The 18,518-nt window shown below is 48.0% G+C and overlaps 1 protein-coding gene across 1 annotated transcript in view; it reads right to left on the bottom strand.

The window, feature by feature from the left end:
• Positions 1-1,251: 1,251 nt before the first annotated feature.
• Positions 1,252-18,518, bottom strand: part of SMYD5 (SMYD family member 5) — a 60,533-nt gene continuing 43,266 nt past the window's right edge. The window contains exons 9-13 of the mRNA XM_082256372.1: positions 16,216-16,322; positions 9,044-9,100; positions 8,432-8,526; positions 6,572-6,642; positions 1,252-1,777 (exon numbers count right to left, since the gene is read on the bottom strand). Coding sequence (XP_082112498.1) covers positions 1,633-1,777; positions 6,572-6,642; positions 8,432-8,526; positions 9,044-9,100; positions 16,216-16,322 — 475 coding nt within the window. The 3' untranslated portion in view covers positions 1,252-1,632. The remainder of the gene's footprint in view (positions 1,778-6,571; positions 6,643-8,431; positions 8,527-9,043; positions 9,101-16,215; positions 16,323-18,518) is intronic.

The raw sequence follows: 18,518 nt of genomic DNA, 5'->3' as shown, positions 1-18,518 counted from the left end.
CCACTGGCTTAAAGGGATTGTAAAGACAAGTTTTTTTTTTTTATTAAAATCTTAATGCATTAACCACTTGCCGACCACCGCAAGTACATATACTGCGGCGGTCAGCCCCTCACAGGCAGAGTGACGTAGGGGTAAGTCACTAGCCTGCGAGGCTTTGGGGAGAGAGCGCGCGCCGCCGGAGGCGCGGTCACGGACCCCCGCGCGCGCATGACCGGCAGACCCTGATGTCCGCCGGTCACTCGCCAATCGTCGGTGGAGAGGGAGAAAGGCAGGCGGCTGATGTAAACAAGCCGCCTGTCATTCTCCCCTGTGTAGAAACAGTGATCATACGGTTCTACTATGCAGGACCGTTGATCACTGTTCCTACAGCTCAAGCCACAGCCAATCACAGTTAGAATCACACCCCTAGGGACATACACAGCCCCTCCCTCTCAAATAAAGTTAACCCCTTCACTACCAGTGTAATTTTACAGTAACAGTGCATATATATAGCACTGATTACTGCAGTAATGTCACTGGTACCCCCAAAAGTGTCAAAAATGTCAGTCAAGGGTCCGATCTGTCCGCCGCAATGTCGCAGTCCCGGGAAAAAAAAAAAACCCTTATGTGCAGCAGCCCCCCTCATACTTACCTGAGCCCGTCTTTATCCAGCAATGTTGCGGGAGTGTCTCAGCTGACCTGGACTCCCCTCATTGGCTGAGAGCAGCGTGGCACGACTGGCTCCTGCTGCTGTCAAAGTCAAACAGCAGAGAGGGGGGGGTGGAGCCAGGTTGCGGTTCCGTGTCTGAATGGACACATGGAGCTGCAGCTCAGCTCAGGTGCCCCCATAGTAAGTGGCTTGCTGTGGGGGGCACTCAAAAGTGGGGAGGAGCCAGGAGAACAGAAAAGGGACCCGAGAAGAGGAGGATCCGGGCCAAGTATAACATCTTTGTTATATATATATATAAAAAAAAAAAAAAAAAAAAGACTTTTACAATCGCTTGAAGTATAAAGCACCAGTGCCATAGATATGGTGATTGCTTTAGTGCACCATTGCTACCAAGCCAAAAAGCAACCAAGCCAATTTTCAGAGGTTGATAAGCTGTAAAATGCTCAGATGTCACATCAGGCCATACAGGGAAAAGCTGGAACCGGAAAGGGGAGCACAGCCAGTGGATTCTTTCAGAAGACAATTCAGCACTACCCCCCCCCCCCCCATTAACACACAGGTTAAGGATCTGTAATATGACAGCAGCCAAAAAAAAGTGCAGATGCCAAGCAAGGTTGCCTTTACTGAATCATGTCATGCAGGGGCTGTATATAAATAATGTGATATGTCAATTGCAGATTCTATAAAATTATCACCACGCAGTATGAAGAAAAATGTAAACATTTATCTGGAAGGGTCCACAAACCTCGCAGCCCTCGCATACTGTGGTCAGGCCCCCCCGAAATTGAGGAAGAGGTATAAAAAGGAACGTTGCAAGAACACTGTTTGTAATGAACAGTTTTCCCATGGCAAAGGCATAGCCAATCAAAGTGCTCTGTTATGGGCATCTCAAGGTTGGTCATTGGGGGAGGGGGTGATGGTAGGCATCTCCAGATCCTCGTGCTGTAGTGGGGCAGATGGAAGGTCCTGATGTTGCAGCTAAATCAGACATCGGTCATCTCATCTTCCAGCTCGGCATCGTCCGTCTCTTCCAGTTCAGCGTCCTCGTCTTCCTCCTCCGATGTGACGTCCGGGTCTTCTGACTGAGACAGGCACTTCGGACAGGAGCAGATGAACAGGTAGTTCTCCCTGGAGAAAGGAGACCATTTTTCATGAATTTACCAGAGGAGCTTGCACTCTAATGTCACCCATAATTATTATACATTTATATTACAATATCGACAAATTAAACTCATTCACATTGGTCTCTCCACCAGCAGTCCTATGCACCAGAGGGGCTTACACTCTAATGTGCCACCAAAGTCACACACTTATTATACATTTATTTAGATCTGACATATACCGCAGTGCTGTACAGAGAACACCGAGCCAATCACATCAGTCTCTATACCAAAGAAGAATATACTCCAATGCCCCCATCACAATCACACAATATACATTTATATAGCTCTGACATATACTGCAGTGCTGTACAGAGAACACCGAGCCAATCACATCAGTCTCTGTACCAGAGGGGCTTACACTCTAATGTGCCACCAAAGTCACACACTTATTATACATTTATATAGCTCTGACATATACTGCAGTGCTGTACAGAGAACACTGAGCCAGTCACATCAGTCTCTGTACCAGAGGAACTTACACTCTAATGTCCCCCCACAGAGACTGATGTGACCATCTCCTTCCCGCAGAGAACTGATTCCACCTGAGCCTTTGTACCGATGCGCCCCGTTCCCCTGCTCTACCTGGGGGAGTTGTTCCTGCTATATTGCCTTACATATGATTGTGAACATAATGGACCATGTATAATGTCCCCTTAGTCTCGTGGAATGTCAGGGGGCTGGGAGATCCCCTGAAGAGGGCCATGGTGAACTCTGTCCTGCGCAAGAACCACCCGGCTATTATAGGTCTCCAGGAGACCCATCTGGAGTTGTGTGCGGTATGCTTGGGCACAGCAGATATACCACTCTACTCATACCTCCTACTCCTATTTTAATCCATAAATCACTGGACTACCAGGAATTGTCTAAATTGTGTGACCCGGAGGGAAGTTTCTATTTTTGTATTGTATTCCCTTTTATATGTGCTAGCGATGATTTACATTCCTCCTCCCTTCACATTGGATGTGTTGAGGGAGCTGGTGAATTTTGGATAAACCTTCTGCTTTACTGTTTAGAATGGGGGACTTCAATGGGGTGTTGGACCCCTCCAGGGACAGACACCCTCCTCCTCCTAGTGTAGGGCTGGGTACTCGGGGTACCCCTCTGGCCCGTTTTCTGGGAGAACTGTCTTGGGTGGATGTCGCCGTCCAGTTTTCTTGCTACTCCAAGACACACAGGTCTCTGTCACGCATAGACCTCTGTGTCACTCACTGGGCGCGGTGTCTCAGGTACAGTACGCCCCGAGGGAGGTCTCAGACCACTCGCCTCCGATATGTTGGATCGAGACGAGACCTGCATCCTCCCTGCCTAGGACTCCCTGGCATCTCAATGTTTGCTGGCTGAAGCTTGTTCCACCGGACAGTGACATCGACCGGTCCATAGCCAACTTCTTTCTTGATAAATGACCTTTACCCAGATGTTTTGACCCAATGGGATGCGTTTTAATGCTGTTTACGTGAGGTGTTCATAGAAACCGTGAACAAGGTTAAGACCTCTTCTTGGGAGGGAGGACCTTTGACTCGACATGTGAGGGACCGAGAGGAGGAGTATGTAGGGAAGCCCATGGATACCTCTAAGGCTGTGTGGCTGTCGGGACAGGATGCCTTGACCAGCTTTATTTCATCCAAAGCACAGAAGAAAAGGTTATTTTCCAAAGTCACCTTTTATGAGGAGGGGGAGCAGACTGGCCATCTCTTAGCGAAAATGGTCAATGTGCGCCCAGCAGCACCTATTATATGGGCCCTGCGCCTGCCTTCTGGTAACTTGGTCAACGCTCCAGAGTTGGTCATGGCAGAGCTGGCTCGCTTCTATTCGGAGCTTTATTCTTCCAAGGTTGCCTACAGTGCCTCGGCATTGACAGAATATTTACGGGGCGTGGATCTCCCTACACTGCCTGCTGCGCATAGACTGAATTTGGACGTTCCTATTACTGTGGGAGGAGCTTCAAGAGGCGGCCAGCTCGTTCCCTTCCTTCAAGGTGCGGGGGGATGACAGTTTACCTATGGAGGTTTTTTAGAATTTTTTGGGAGGTTCTCACGCCAAGACTGTTGAAAGTCTTTAATGAGGCTCTTAGATGTGGTCGGTTACCGCCCTCCATGTCAGGAGCTAGTATTATTTTGCTTTTGAAACCGGACAAACTCCCTCTAGACCCTAACTCGTACAGGCCAATCTCCCTATTGCAGTCAGATATTAAAATCCTGGCTAAGGTCCTTGCTCGGAGGCTGAACAGGGTTGTTACCACTATAGTACATGATGACCAGGCAGGGTTCATGCCTAACAAGTCCACGGCGGTAAACCTTAGGAGATTATATGTCAACATGCAAACGGTTTCGGATAATATGGGCTCCCGGGCCCTTTTGCCCCTTGATGCAAACAAAGCTTTTGATAGCGTGGAATGGGACTATCTCTGGGCAGTCTTGGAGAGGTTTGGTACCACGTTTACTGCCTGGGTGAGACGTCGGTAACAGGCCTCGCGGGCGGTTATTGCTGGGGGGTTGGTTGAGGCAATCTTTACCGTTACACTTGGAGAGAGGGACTCGACAGGGATGCCCCCTGTCCCCTCTTCTGTTTGCCCTGGCCATAGAGCCTCTGGCGGCTGAGATTCGGGCCAGCGTCTCTGTGGTGGGTTTTCACTATGGGACGCTTCATGAGAAAATATTACTATATGCGGACGACATGTTATTACTATTGGGTGACATGGGCCCATCTTTGAGGGCGGTGATGCATATTATTACTGCCTTCAGAGGGTTCTCTGGTCTTACCCATTAACTGGTCCAAGTCAGCCTTGCTGCCACTGGACCAGGGAGTGGATCCCCAGTTGGCTACCTTCTGCCCTGTGCCGGTGGTTACACATTTCAAGTACCCGGGTATTATTACTTCAGAGTCTATTATGGACTATTGCCGCTTGAACATCTTACCACTCCTGACGAGGTTTAGAGATAAAATAGAAGTTTGGTCCAAATTATGGCTCTCTGTAGCTGGTAGGGCGAATTTAGTGAAAATTATTTTAATGCCCCAATTGCTATACTTCCTCCATAACACACCGGTGGTTATCCCCTTGAAAACATTTAGATTCCTTAACTCCCTCTTCCACTCTTTGCTTTGAAGGACGGGGCAGCTAGGATCCGGTTGGAGCAATTACAGAGATCTAAGGATGTTGTGTGTGTGTGTGTGTGTGTGGGGGGGGGGGTTGGCTTTCCCAAACCCCTGGATTTATTATTTGGCGGCACAGTTGCAAGTGGGCCCTTAGTGTCCGGGGACGGGAGCAGCGGGACTCGACCCTGGGGGTTGTGCTTTACGCGGTGGGCGCAGATAGCCTCCCTGAAGCCCTGGAATTACAATTGCTTTCGAAATCAAACAAGTTGTTTCCCACCTATAGATTGATGCACAAAGTCTGGGCTAAGGTGAAGCAGCTACAGAGGGTGACTATTTATACGGAATTCAGTCCAATCTGGTGCAACCTGAACTGGCTGACCTACAGTTTGGAGCTCTGTGGCACATATGGGCGTTACTCACCTTCGCCACATATTTGACTGTGGTCGGTTGTAGACCTTTGCTCAGCTGCAGGCCAGGTTTGATATACCCCAGAGCATGACGTTCTCCTACCTGCAGCATGCTATTAGAGCCCAGCCCTCCCTGTTAGCCCCGGAGGCGTCTCCGACCCCGGTCTTCTACACGATGAAACATTTCGAATCTACAAAGGGGTTCATCTCTAGGTGTTATGCAATGCTTCTGGGAGACCATCTGGAAAGGTTTCCTAGCTTAGATAAATCACAGTGGAAGGCTGACGTGGGTGACCTTACTGATGACCAGTGGGACGAGGCATTGGAGTCGGTGCGGCACTGCTCTGTGAACATAGAGCAAAGACTCTCGCAACTATTTATACTCCTCCGGGTGCATCGCACCCCAGTTGGGCTGCATAGGATGGGCTTGAGGGCAGACCCGCTGTGCACCAAGTGTAGCAGGGTTTGTGGTGATCTTGCTCATCTTCTGTGGCGATGCCCTAAGCTCCATAGGTATTGGACGACTGTGGTTCAGACTGTTAATACTGCTTATCTCTTCTCGGTTCCAGTAGACCCAAAACCCTGCCTTCTTGGCTTGGTGGAGGAATATACCCCGGACGTCAATGTAGATTGGCAAAATCTAGGGCCCTGTTTCAGGCCCGGAAACTCATTTTGAAACATTGAATTTCTCCATCCCCCCCCCCACCTTAGAGATGTGGGTACACAACATGGGCGCCACACTACGGTGTGAATGTGTGATTTATCAACATAGAGGAGTGCCGCTCAGACATGACAAAATCTGGGGTGGGTGGCAATTCCGGGTCTGGCCCCTGCTGATCTGGTCCTTGACCGAGTATTACAGTCATTTTTCGGCCATTGGTGTGTGGGCTTCTTGGGGGGAGGGGGGGGGGGCATGACGGGCATATTGGTGTTATGTTTGCATTGCTACTTGGTCTTCAGAGTGGGACAATCTGTGTGTGCTTACAATGTTTTTACTATATGTTTACACCTTTGGGAACTGTTTGAACTATGTGAAGTCTGTAATTTTCTTCCATAGACTTGGTTTCGGATTTAAAATAATAAAAAAAAAAAAAAAAAAGTCTTTCTAAATTGTTGGAATAAACCCAATGAGAATGTCCAGGGAGCATGTAGACCTTTGTTCCTGGTGGGATTGAACCATAGACCCCAGTGCTTTCATACTATACAAGTTAAACATCCACAGAAGAGCCAATAATTAAAGACCAGCTCCAGAAACTGACCTGAGTGTCTTGTGTCGACTGTGTCGGCTTCGCTCCCTCTGACAGCAGTCTAGATAACTAATACAGATCTCCTGAAAGACATCAATCAGAGGTATGAGTGAGCAGCAGTGACAGTTGTGTGAACAGGAAGCTTCTGCACTGTACAGCGGAGTTTATACAATCCCAATTCCAAAATAGTTGGGACGGTGAGTAAAATCTAAAAGGCAAAAAGAAACAAAAAAAGGGCGCACCGACCTAGCGCATTATCCTCAATAATAGGCTTTTTATTAAAGTAACATATAAAATGGCTACTACTGAGGGCTCTGAGGAAGAGGCTGAGCCTCGAAACGCGTCAGCCGTCATCTTAACAGGATTATGGACTAATACATTGACTATTCCTGATACTGGAGCAACTGAGCTTGATGTGATTATTTTCCACCTGGGTTTGTGTGAGTAGCCATTTTATATGTTACTTTAATAAAAAGCCTATTATTGAGGATAATGCGCTAGGTCGGTGCGCCCTTTTTTCTTTCTTTTTGCCTTTAGTACTGTTGGACTACCCCAGTCCTTTTGGGCAGCAAGACCTTAGCCATCCGAGACGCCATTTGTGAGTCCCGTGGGGAGTGTGGTCGGGGATCTTGGATTCTAAGCGCAGGAGAAGGGTGGTATCACCTTATAGTTATGGTGAGTAAAATCTACATGAATACAGAACGCAATGCTTTGTAAATCTCATAATACAAAAAATGTGACCCTGCGCCTTTAAGAAGGGGTGGGCTCCCTCCAGTCACCTGTCCTCCATCTATCCATCAGAATAAATGAGCTCCCACTGTGGGTAGAGTAAGGCCCCTTTCAAACAGTCCGCTCCGTTGGTGGACTCCGTTTATCTCAGCGGGGGATCGATCCACCGATCTCCCGCTGAGCAGGAGGATAACAGCTGTGTGGGGAGACACAGCTGTCAGTTCCCCATGCATCTCTATGGGGGAATCAGATGGGAACAGACTGTCTGTCCGTTCTCATCCGATCCCATCCGATGGACGGATCGGATGTAAGCAGACATGTCTCCGATGCCCCATAGAGATGCATGGGGTGACCGTTCAGATCCGCCAAAAAAAACTGAGAGGCGGATCTGAACGGTCCGCCAGTGGGAAAGGGGCCTTAGGCTCTGCAGCTATCAGGGTGCCTTGCCGGGGCCTGCAGCTTATGCATGCATTTACAAATGTGGGCAAAGAAACCCTTGTTTTTAACGCATACTGTTAGACAGGTTTATTCGGTTGGTCGCTGGCTGGTTGGTAAGTAGTCACTGGAAATTCCTTGGCTTTGACATGTAAATCTCATAAACCCATATTTTATTCACAATAGAAAACATAAAAAAAAATAAAAACTGAGAAAATGGACCATTTTAAGAAAAAAAAAATAAGGTACTTGTGAAACTGATGGTAGCAAAATATCTCAAAGTTGGGACAGGGCAACAAAAAGCTGGCAAAGTACAACCACAATGCCAAAGAAGTTGGGGTGGTGCCATGTTTAGCACGGTGAAGCATCCGCTCTTCTTTTACCAACGCTCTGTAAAGGTCTGTGAATTAAAACCTGGATATAGCTTTTACCATTATTGGTACCTTTCCAGATCTGTAAGCTGCCGATTCCATACACACTAATGCCTCACCCCCATACCATCAGAGATGCCAGCTTTTGAACTGAGCGTTGATAACAAGCCAAAAAGTCCTTCTCTTTAGTCTGGAGGATGTGGCGCCCATGATTGGTCAGACAGATCAAAATTTGACATTTTCTGGCAAAGAACGGTTTTCCACTTAGCAACAGACCATTTTAAATGGGCTTCGTAAACTACCCCCAAGCAGAAGTTTGGGTAGAGGGTGGTCTTACCTCTCCCGGCTTGATATCTTCTAGAGCGGTCATGTGTAGGAGGAAGTTATTGTCAGGAAATGAGGCCTCAGCATTGGGGACACAACTGTGGTTACCTGCAGAGAAGAACAAGTCAGAGATCCTGGCATGGACTCAGAGCAGAAAAAAAAATAAATAAATAAAAGCCGGAGAATGATTTGGTTGGCGGCAGCAGTTTACTATAGAGCTGACCGAGGATCAGACTGTAAACACTGCCGTTGCGTCGGATTATCTTTTTTTTAGTTTTGGCTTTTCAGGCTAAAGGTGAGATCTGGGGACTTCTAGACCCCAGATCTCACTGTAAAGAGGACCTGTCATGCCCTGCTCCTATTACGCTCTTCCCCCCCCCCCCCCCCACAATTTTTTTTTTTTTTAAAAATACTGTGCGACATAAAAAGTTGCAACGACCGCCATTTTATTCCCAAGGGTTCTGTGTAGTTTTCTAACAAAAGATGATGATTTTTACATGTAAGTGTCAGAATTGGCCTGGGTAACAAGTGGTTTATTCCTTTACAAGTAGCAGCACCAGAGGGCGCTCTTATTCCAGATATTGGAGGAAAGAGACAATTGAAAGCCAGCGATCGATAGACTTACAGCAGCTCTGCAGCAGGTACAGTCCAGACCCCTCACAGTTCAGGAACTCCCCGGTCTCTAGAGAGGGAAAAAAATAAATAAATATGAAAATAAAAGTAAAATTTTTTGCTTTTACTGTTGCTCCTTCCTCAACCAACCTGAAAAGCTGCTGTAAACTGCATTTAAGGTGGGGAAAAAAAAAAAAAAAAAAGGAAGATTAACAAGTTAACGACCGACCACCATACATATACTGGGGTAGGATGGCAGCTCTGCGCTAGATGACGTACCTAGTACTTGGATCTGGCACTTCCGTATCTGGGGTGCGCGCATTGCCGGCGACCCGCTCCCACTGCGATTATACACAGTGGGAGCCCAGCAGCGGGTACCGCACACTCTATGTCCACCGGCACCCGCCTATTGTACAGGGCACAGGCAGAACGACAATCTACCTATGTAAAAAAAAAAAAGAAGCAGATTGCCTTTCTGTCAGTAGGGAAGGCATTGATCCTGTGCTAAGCAGGAACACAGAGCTTTGCCTTCCCCTAGTCAAAGTACCTCCCCCACAGCTAGAAAGCACAACCTAGGCACAGTTAACCCTTTGATCGCCCCTATTGACCCCCTTTCTAGCCAGTGTCATTAGTACAGTGACAGTGCATATTTTTGCCACTGATCACTATATTAGGGTCACTGGTCTCCACAAAGTGTCAAAGTGTCCAATTTGTCAGCCGCAATATCGCAGTCCCGCTATAAAAGTTGCTGATCGCCGCCAAACCAAAAATATGCAGCAGAATACATATTGGCCTAAATTCATGAAGAAAAGATATTTTTTCAATTTTTTTTTTTTATTGGGTATGTGTTAAAGCCGGAAAAAAAAAAAAAAGTTTTTTTTCAAAACGGCCTTTTTTTGTTTATAGCACAAAAAATAGGATTTTTGTACTCCCTGTAAAATCCTTTTCTCCGAGTTCATTGACACACAGATCCATATTCTTCACCATAGGGTTATGCTGCCCTCTACAGGAGTAGGACTAGGCAGACCACACAAAAGCTTGGCTACTCCCGTGGGCTGTCCTCAACTAGCATAATCCCTCTCTCTACTTAGAGATACTTTGTTACAAAACTTAACAACAGAATCATAAAAAAAAACTCTCCTTAGAGGGGGCGGGTGCTGTGTCCATCAATGAACTCAGAAAAGGATTTTACGGGGAGTGTAAAAATCCTATTTATTTTCTCTTCCGTTCATTGACAGACAATTCCATATTCTTCACCATAGGGACGTTCCAAAGCAGTGGCAAACATGGGGGGTGGGCATAACAAACCCAAGGCGAAACACAAGCCAATCTAGGTAGGTAATGGTAGCTCAACTAGAACAGGAGCCCAACCTGAAATACACCCTCAAGAAGGAAAAAAACAGACCCTCTAAATCACAAACTTTTGCGGCCAAAGGAGGCAACCGCAGACCGCAAAACATCCACTATGTAAAACTTTGAAAAAATTACACACGTGCGCCACAGACATCCCAAGAACCACCAAGTGCCCTAGTAGAATGTGCCATCACGGGGAAGGGGAACCCAACCCGCAAGTGAAGAAGCACGGGGTCACCATCAGTCTGATCCATCTGAAAATGGTAGCAGAGGACGCAGGAGCCCCTTCCGCGGCCCGTCCGTACTCCCAAAGAGCGAGTCTGACCTCCGAAGGGACCCAATGGCTACCAAACAGACCCGAATAGCTTGAACAACCAGAGTATACGAGGCAAATGCCCTGGAATGAGCCGACCTGGGACACCAGGACGGCAACACAATGTCCTTATTTAAATGGAAATCAGAAACAACCTTCAAAAGGGACGACGGCTGTGATCGCAGGATCACCTTTTCCCCGTGAAAAACCAGATCGGGAGAACAACAAGACAAAGCCGCCAACTTCGACACCCTGAGAGCAGAGGTGATAGACCCCAAAAAAAACACCTCATGTGACAGCGCAAGGAAAGGGATCTTCTGTACGGTTTCAAAGAAAGGTTTTTGAAGAACCACAGAATCCGGTTCAAATCCCACGGTAGCAGAGAACAACTTAAGGTTGGAGTAAAAAGACGACCCCCCTGAAGGCATATATGCACCAGTTAAATGGGAAGCTAAAGGTCTCTGAAAAAAGACTGTAAAGCAGACACTTGACCTTGCACGTGAAAAATCCAATTTTCTTTTGTTCATCGATGGACACAGCGCTCCATAAATCATAACTACTGTGACTTTCAAAAGCAGTGCCAAAAGAAAAATGATGGGGGGGGGGGGGGGAATAATCCAAGACTAAACAAACATAAGAGCCCTTAACCAGGACACGGGAGCCCCTTCTGAAAAATAAAAGTTTAAAGAAAGAACACCCCTCAAGAGGGAACAGCCCTTCTTAGACAGCAGCTTGCTAAACTTTGCGGCCTAAAGTATACGCAGATGCCAAAGTATTTAATTTATAGAATTTTTTAAAGGTATGCACCGACGACCAAGTGGCCGCCTTGCAAACTTGGGGGAATTTGTGCCTGGCAACAGAAGGCCCAAGAAGTACTCAGCATGAGTAGAATGCGCCGTGACGGAGAGGTGGAACCTGACCTTTAATGGAATAGGCCCGAGTCACTATCTGCCTGATCCATCTGGAGATGGTAGCCGAAAAAGTGGCCAGCCCCTTCCTTGGTCCATCCGCAACCACAAAAAGGGAGTCTGACCTCCGAAAGGACTCAGTAGCTGCCAGATACACCCAAATTGCACGAACCACATCAAAGGTATGCAAATTCCCTGGGATGAGCCAGCTTGGGACACAAGGAAGGCAACACAATGTCCTCATTCAAATGGAAGTCAGAGACAACTTTGGGCAGGAATGATGGACAGGGACAAAAAAAAAAAAAAAAACACATTATCCCTATGGACCACTAAATGGGGACTGCAACATGATAATGCCGCCAATTCCAATACCCTGTGGGCGGAGGTAACAGCCACCAAGAATGTCACCTTCTGGGATAACGTAGGCAAGGGAATCTCCCAAATATTCTCAAATGGAGATTTCTGGAGAACCGAAAGTACTAAATTTAAATCTCATGGCAGCAAGAGAGACCGTACAGGTGGTGCCACATGTCAAACCCCCTGAATGAAGGTACAAACTAAAGAGTGCATGGGTTGGGGTCGTTGAAAGAAGATTGCCAGGGTAGACACGTGGCCCTTGATGGTACTCAAGGCCAACTTCTGATCAACACCCTGTAGAAGAAAGGTTAAGATGCGAGCCACAGAAAAGGATCGAGGATGGGCGCCAATCGACTAACACCAAGAAATTTATGCTTTCCACATACGATGGTATATCTTGCTGGAAGACTGCTTCCTCATCTTCACCATAGTAGGGATCACTGATCCAGAAAGACCTCTATCCCTCAGTACTTAGCTTTCAGTAGCTAAGCCATTAAAACCAGCCACTGTAAAGCAGGATGGTAGATCAGCCCTTGGGAGGCTTCCTCTCGGAGAGGACCAGTTGTCCTAAGGGAAGTTTATGGCCACCAGACTGACTGGAAGATCCCCGCCCTTGAAGCCTTACAGGAATTGCGGGAGAAGCCTGAGCCGAGGAGGATACTGGCCTTACCATGGCCCTTGGATGCCTGTGGCGTCTGCCAGAGGAACCTGTGATCTTGCCACGAACCTCGGTATCTCCTGTGGAGCCGAACCTGCTAAATGAGCTGAATGTAGAACTGTGCAAACAGAACTGTCTTGAAGGTAGATACCACCAGACTCAGAACCTGTATGGAGAGAGATAGAGAGATAGATAGAGAGATAGATAGAGAGAGAGAGAGAGAGAGAGAGAGAACTATCTGACAGGAGTCGGTGAATCACAGCCTGTGTGAAGGCTGTGTTCTTGAAGTTTGTCCAGAGAAAGAACAACCCTGGTCAGAATTAGAATCAGACCTAGGTAAATCAATTCCCAGGGATAGGGGGGACCTTCAGTAGTTTGGACATCACCTGAACCTTTGCAGGAATTAAATCCACACAAGGAGACTCAGGGCCTAAAAAAACCTGAAAAAGGACAAGCTTTGTCCCCCTTTCTGGGTATCCCCAAAATAATCATTTTGTGGACCCCTTGACACTCATGAAGGAGGTCCACAAGGCCGAAAATCAGCGAAGATATCCCCCCTCTCCAATAATGGGTGGGGGCAGACCATCATGCTGAAGGGGTCCTGTCTACAGGTCCGTAGAAGCTAGCTCTAGGCTGACCAAAGATGCTTGGAACCTCCCCGGGAGATTTGAAAGATTTCCCTTATTCTCCATCCCAGAAGCACAAAATTTTTTTCTATATGCTCAGGAGGAGGCACCCCCCCCCCCACACTGGCTGTCAGAGCGCAAGGAGACTCTGCTTGCAAGAGGAGGCCTTCCAGGTACCAAGCACAGCAATCCCACCCAACGCTAAGCCGGGGACCAACACGTTCAGGAAGAACCGAGGAGCTATACTAAAGGGTAACACCACAAAATGATAGTGCTCCTTACCCCCAGCAAGTGGAGGAAGGCTGAGGCCGGGTGCAAATAGGAATGTAAAAAGATAGGCATCCTGACATCTAAGAAGCCAGGGAAACCCCTTGATGCAGGGACGCCACTGAGGTCTAGAATCTGACCAATTGCCCTCCTTCCTGGGAACCATGAAAGGGTATAAATATAACCCCCGAAAAACATTCCGACACCGTAACAGGGACGAACCCACCTTGGGACAACAAGTTCTGCCCTGCTCTCAACAGAGCTTGCATTGGGGGCAGGTGCACATTGGAAGGAACCTTTTCAAAAGGAAAAGAACCGGATACAACCTCGTGGAACCCCTGGTCGCTGACCCAGCAAGGCCACAGCCCAGGAACCAGTGCAGACGTCCCCCCACATAAGACAGGGATGGGGGCAAACCTTCATGCCGAAAGGGCCTTGTCAGCAGGTCTGAAGAAGCCTGCTCCTTGATTGCCAGATCAAGGCCACTAGAAACCTCTTGAAGAGGCTTTTAACCTTTTTCCTAAGTCCCTGGGGGACGAAAAAAAAAAAAAAAAAAAAAAAAAACTTCTCATGGGCTGAAAAGGAAGTCCCACACTGCTGGAGAGGCACCTTCCCCTTCCCAGTGGAAGGAAGGTACTCTTACCCCCCCCCCCCCCCGGCAGACTCCCAATGTCGTCATCCAGGGTAACCTCGAACAGGCGCTCACCCTGAAGAGGTGTGATATGCAGACCTACACTACAGCCACAAAATACACCTAAGCACCACGAGCACTGCATCGCAGACAAATTGCAGACACTGGACAAACCGATCCACCAGTTCACCATAGGGGGAAAACCAGTCGCCCCCCCCCCATGGTCAGACGCAAAAGCGTTGTCCACCCAGTCAGTGTCTGAGACACCAGAGCAGAGGTCAAACAAGGCCCTAATAAAAAGACACCAGCAATAGTAAACATGAAACAGGCCTTCGCAATTTTTCCAGCTGGTCAGCCTGATACATAAAAGCCAGGGATTCAACCACCGGAAACATGGTTGCCTTAATCAACCTGGAAATAGGGGGAAACCCACTGCCAGTCCATCCAGAGGGGGGGGTGTGAACCCTGGAGGCACCAAACTACCCCAGGGAGTACCCGTGCCCCACAGCGTATCCAGGGAAGGAGAGGGAAGGAGAGGGTGGAGCCCTTACTTACCACTCCCAGAGGCCGAGACCCAGTCGCATGCGACCTTGCGAGACATTAACATGCGGGCCAGCCCTCGTCCAATGGGGCATTAAAAATGGGTCGTAGATGGGTATTTCAGAAAGACAATAACCCAAAACACCCAGCCAAGGCAACAAAGGAGTGGCACAAAAAGAAGCACATTAAGGTCCTGGAGTGTCCTAGCCTGTCTCCAGACCTTAATCCCATAGAAAATATGTGGAGGGAGCTGAAGGTTTGAGTTACCAAACTTCGGCCTCGAAAACTTAATGATTTGGAGAGGATCTGCAAAGAGTGGGACAAAATACCTCCTGAGATGTGTGCAAACCTGGTGACCAACTACAAGAAACGTCTGACCTCTGATTGTACTAGGGGGGAGCCTCTGTAAAATACCAATTAGGGGTACCATCGTCCACATAACAAGAATTGGAAAGGAGACATTTCCACCTAACAGTGTCCAGAAGAGAAAAAAAATTGACTCTCTGAGCCTCAGACACAGTACACAAATTCCTTAGCTGACCTCCGATTGCCAACAAGGGTTTTGCCACCAAGTACTAAGTCATGTTTTGCAAAGGGGTCAAATACTTATTTCACTTATTACAATACAAATCTATTTAAAACTTTTTAAAATGCGTTTTTTCTGGATATTTTTGTTATTCTGTCCCATTGTTAAAATAAATCTACCATTAAAATTGACTGATCATTTCTTTGTCAGTGGGCAAATGTACAAAATCAGCAGGGAATCAAATACTTTTTTCCCTCCTTGTACCATCACAGCCACTATGAGCAATCAGCCCCAGAGGGGCGGCCAGGATATTTGGAGTGGTTTCACCTTTCAGGCAAATGGCAAGCGGTGATTGGTCAGTGTGGATTAATGATAAACTCTCAGGGGCCAAGTCCTGAAGAGAAAGTTGGCTTAGATTTTCTGATCATCATCGTTATTTTTTTTTTTTTTATGAAAATGTGAGCTTACCCTTCAATCAGATGGTTTATTCTCATAATTAAGGTGTTGTACATGCAGAAGGTTTTTATCGTAATGTATTTAATGCATTAAGATAAAAAAAAAAAAAAAAAACCTGTGTTTAGCAGCCTCCCCAGCACCCCCCTCTCTATCCAGCGATGTCCACAAGTCCCTCCGCTGTCCGGGACTCTCTCTCTTGATTGGCTGAATCACAGCAGCAACGCCATTGGCTCCCGTGGCTGTCAAAGTCAGTTAGCCAATCAGGAGAGATAGGGGGCAGAGCCGAATGGCAGCTCCATGTCTGAATGGATACATGCAGCTTGGCTCCGGTGCCCCCATGGCAAGCTGCTTGTTGTGGGGGCACTCGTTGGGAGGGAGGGGCCAGGAGAAGCAATGAGGGACCCGAGAAGAGGAGGATCCGGGCTGCTCTGTGCAAAACCAACTGCACAGAGGAGGCAAATAACATTTTTTTTTTTTTTCTTTTAACAAACACAAAAAACTTTACACTCACTAAATCAAAAGGAAAATGTTCAGCTGATCTGCCACTGACCTTTTTCTATGTCCTTGTAGAGCTGATCTATCAGGGTATCGAGGCGTTCCCTCTCCCGTGCCGGTAGCTCCAGAGCATCGCATGCATGAACCCACTGACTCAAGGAGCTGCAAGGAGAGACAAGCATTCACAGACTGGAAAGGGGGCGGAGCAGAGAAATGCTGGGTGCAGTCATACAGACTGGGGTACTTTGATGGCAACTCCACCGGCCACTTTTTAAAAATGAGACGGAACTTTAGGAAATAACGGCAGGCCCGGTTTTCTTTTCAGCCCAAGCACCCGGAGGAACCGTTCCCATCCCAGCAGTAGAACTTGCATGTGTTGGGCTCTCTCCCTGGATTCTGTTTTATTTTTTTGCCGGAATGTTCTCCTGAATGATCAGACCAAATAGTAGGAAAACTGCATTGCCTGCTGATCTAAGGGGGGGGGTCAATGAAATGTCATCCTTTATAATGAACCCGTATACCAAAACAGACACTTCCCCTGTACTTTCCTTACCCATTCCCTTTGCAGATGTTGATTCTATACCCTATCATCTAGGCTACATTTGTCAAACACAAGGCCCACAGGCCAAATGCACCCCTCCAGGCCATTTCATGCGGCCCTCGCACCTCTCCTGCGTTTGCGGCACTCCCCCATCTTCTCTGCCCACCTTGTGTCAGTTGGCAGCAGAGAGGAAAGAACTCTTGCCAGTTCCTGCGCTTCTCTGTGCAGCTGCAGAAAGGCTCATCTTTGCCCACCCCGCCTTCTCAGCAGTCTGCAGCAGACAAGGGGACAGAACTCCTCCTACAGATCCTGCACCACTCTGTGAAGCCACAACACCACCTTGCCTCTGCCTCCCCTGGTCTCAGCATTCAGCAGACTCTGGAAGTGGACTCCAGCCCTCCTCCAGAACCTGCACTTTGTTCTTCCCAGATCCTCCCACATCTTCTGGCAGCAGCACGAAGTAAGGGGGTGCATTGTGATGTAAGGAAGGGTAGGTGACTTGAGTTCTGATAGGGGGGCTCTTGACATCTCATTTAAGAGTGTAAGGGGGCCTGGGGTGCTCTGGAGATCTAATCTTACAGGGAAACCATAATGCTGATGCGGCCCGTGATGAAATGGAGGTTGACACCTCTGATCTAGGCACTCAGCTGGGACTCTGGGGGGGGGGGGGGGGGGGGGGGTTATTAAAACTGGAGCATGCAAAACCTGGTGCAGTTCTGCATAGAAACCAACTTCACTTGTACCTACAGGTAAGCCCATTACAAGGAGATGTCCCAAGTGCTGCAGCCGGTGACGTCCTCGGCACATGTGTTCTGATGGTCCTGCTTACCGTGCTGGACCTTCAGAGCCGGTACCGCAAATGGCAAGAGTGACGTCATTGTGGCTTCGGCCACTCACAGCGCCGGAGCCCGTGAACCCGGAAGATGTCAGCCCTCTCTGCGGTGTGCGGGCGTCACTGGAGGGCTTCGCTCTAAGGCAAGTATTTCATACTGCGATGCATACTAACTCATTATGCCTTTGTCTTACATGTCCCCCCCCCCCCCCCCGTTTTTATTTTTTTCCCCCTTGAGGTCTGCAACTTCTCTAAAAAGTGTTACTAAACCCAGGATCCTGCAGTCACTATATCTGCTCTCCCGCAGTACACAGAACACGGAAATGCAATTATTTTAGTAAATATAAACTGCTAAACCTTTTCTCATCAGCAGTATATAGCAGTCTTGTGACGTCTATCAGTTCCTAGTGAAGATTGTAGGAGGAGTTTTTTTTATTAGGGATTTGCCAATATATCGAGGGCCGATATGCACTTTTCCCGATATATACGAGAATCGGCCCCTGAGGTTACCGATATTGCCGATTTCGGGAAAGTGCTGTACCGGAGTGATACCTGCAGCTAGAGGGATCCCCCCGGTACCGGCGTCCATAGCCGATGGTCGGCTGTCTTGTAATGACAACCGATGTGGCTGAGAAGCCGCTCGGCTGTCATTACAAGGAGCGGGAGGGGACGTTCCCCCGCCTTCCACGGCTCGCTTGGGTCTCCCGTCCCACCGAGAGACCCGGGCTATCAGCCTGCACAGCCGCCGAAGACCCGATCAAAGCCGCATTCGGCTCTGATGGGGTCTCCATGTAAAAACCCGGAAGTGATGTCATGACATCCCTTCCGGGTACTCGGCGCCAAATTCAAACAAATGACAGCATTCAAAACATGAACTTGAATGTTTTTAAGTGCAGAGGAGGGGTTTGGGGTATTTTAGAAACCCAGATCCTTCCACAAGAGTACATGTCAAAAAAAAAAAAATTAAATGTACGAAAATATCGGC

Source organism: Pelophylax lessonae, assembly GCF_965119305.1.
Source record: "Pelophylax lessonae genome assembly, chromosome: 1".
Classification (NCBI taxonomy): domain Eukaryota; kingdom Metazoa; phylum Chordata; class Amphibia; order Anura; family Ranidae; genus Pelophylax; species Pelophylax lessonae.
Note: the sequence above shows the minus strand (reverse complement) of the source record. Positions and strands in the feature narration are given on the sequence as shown.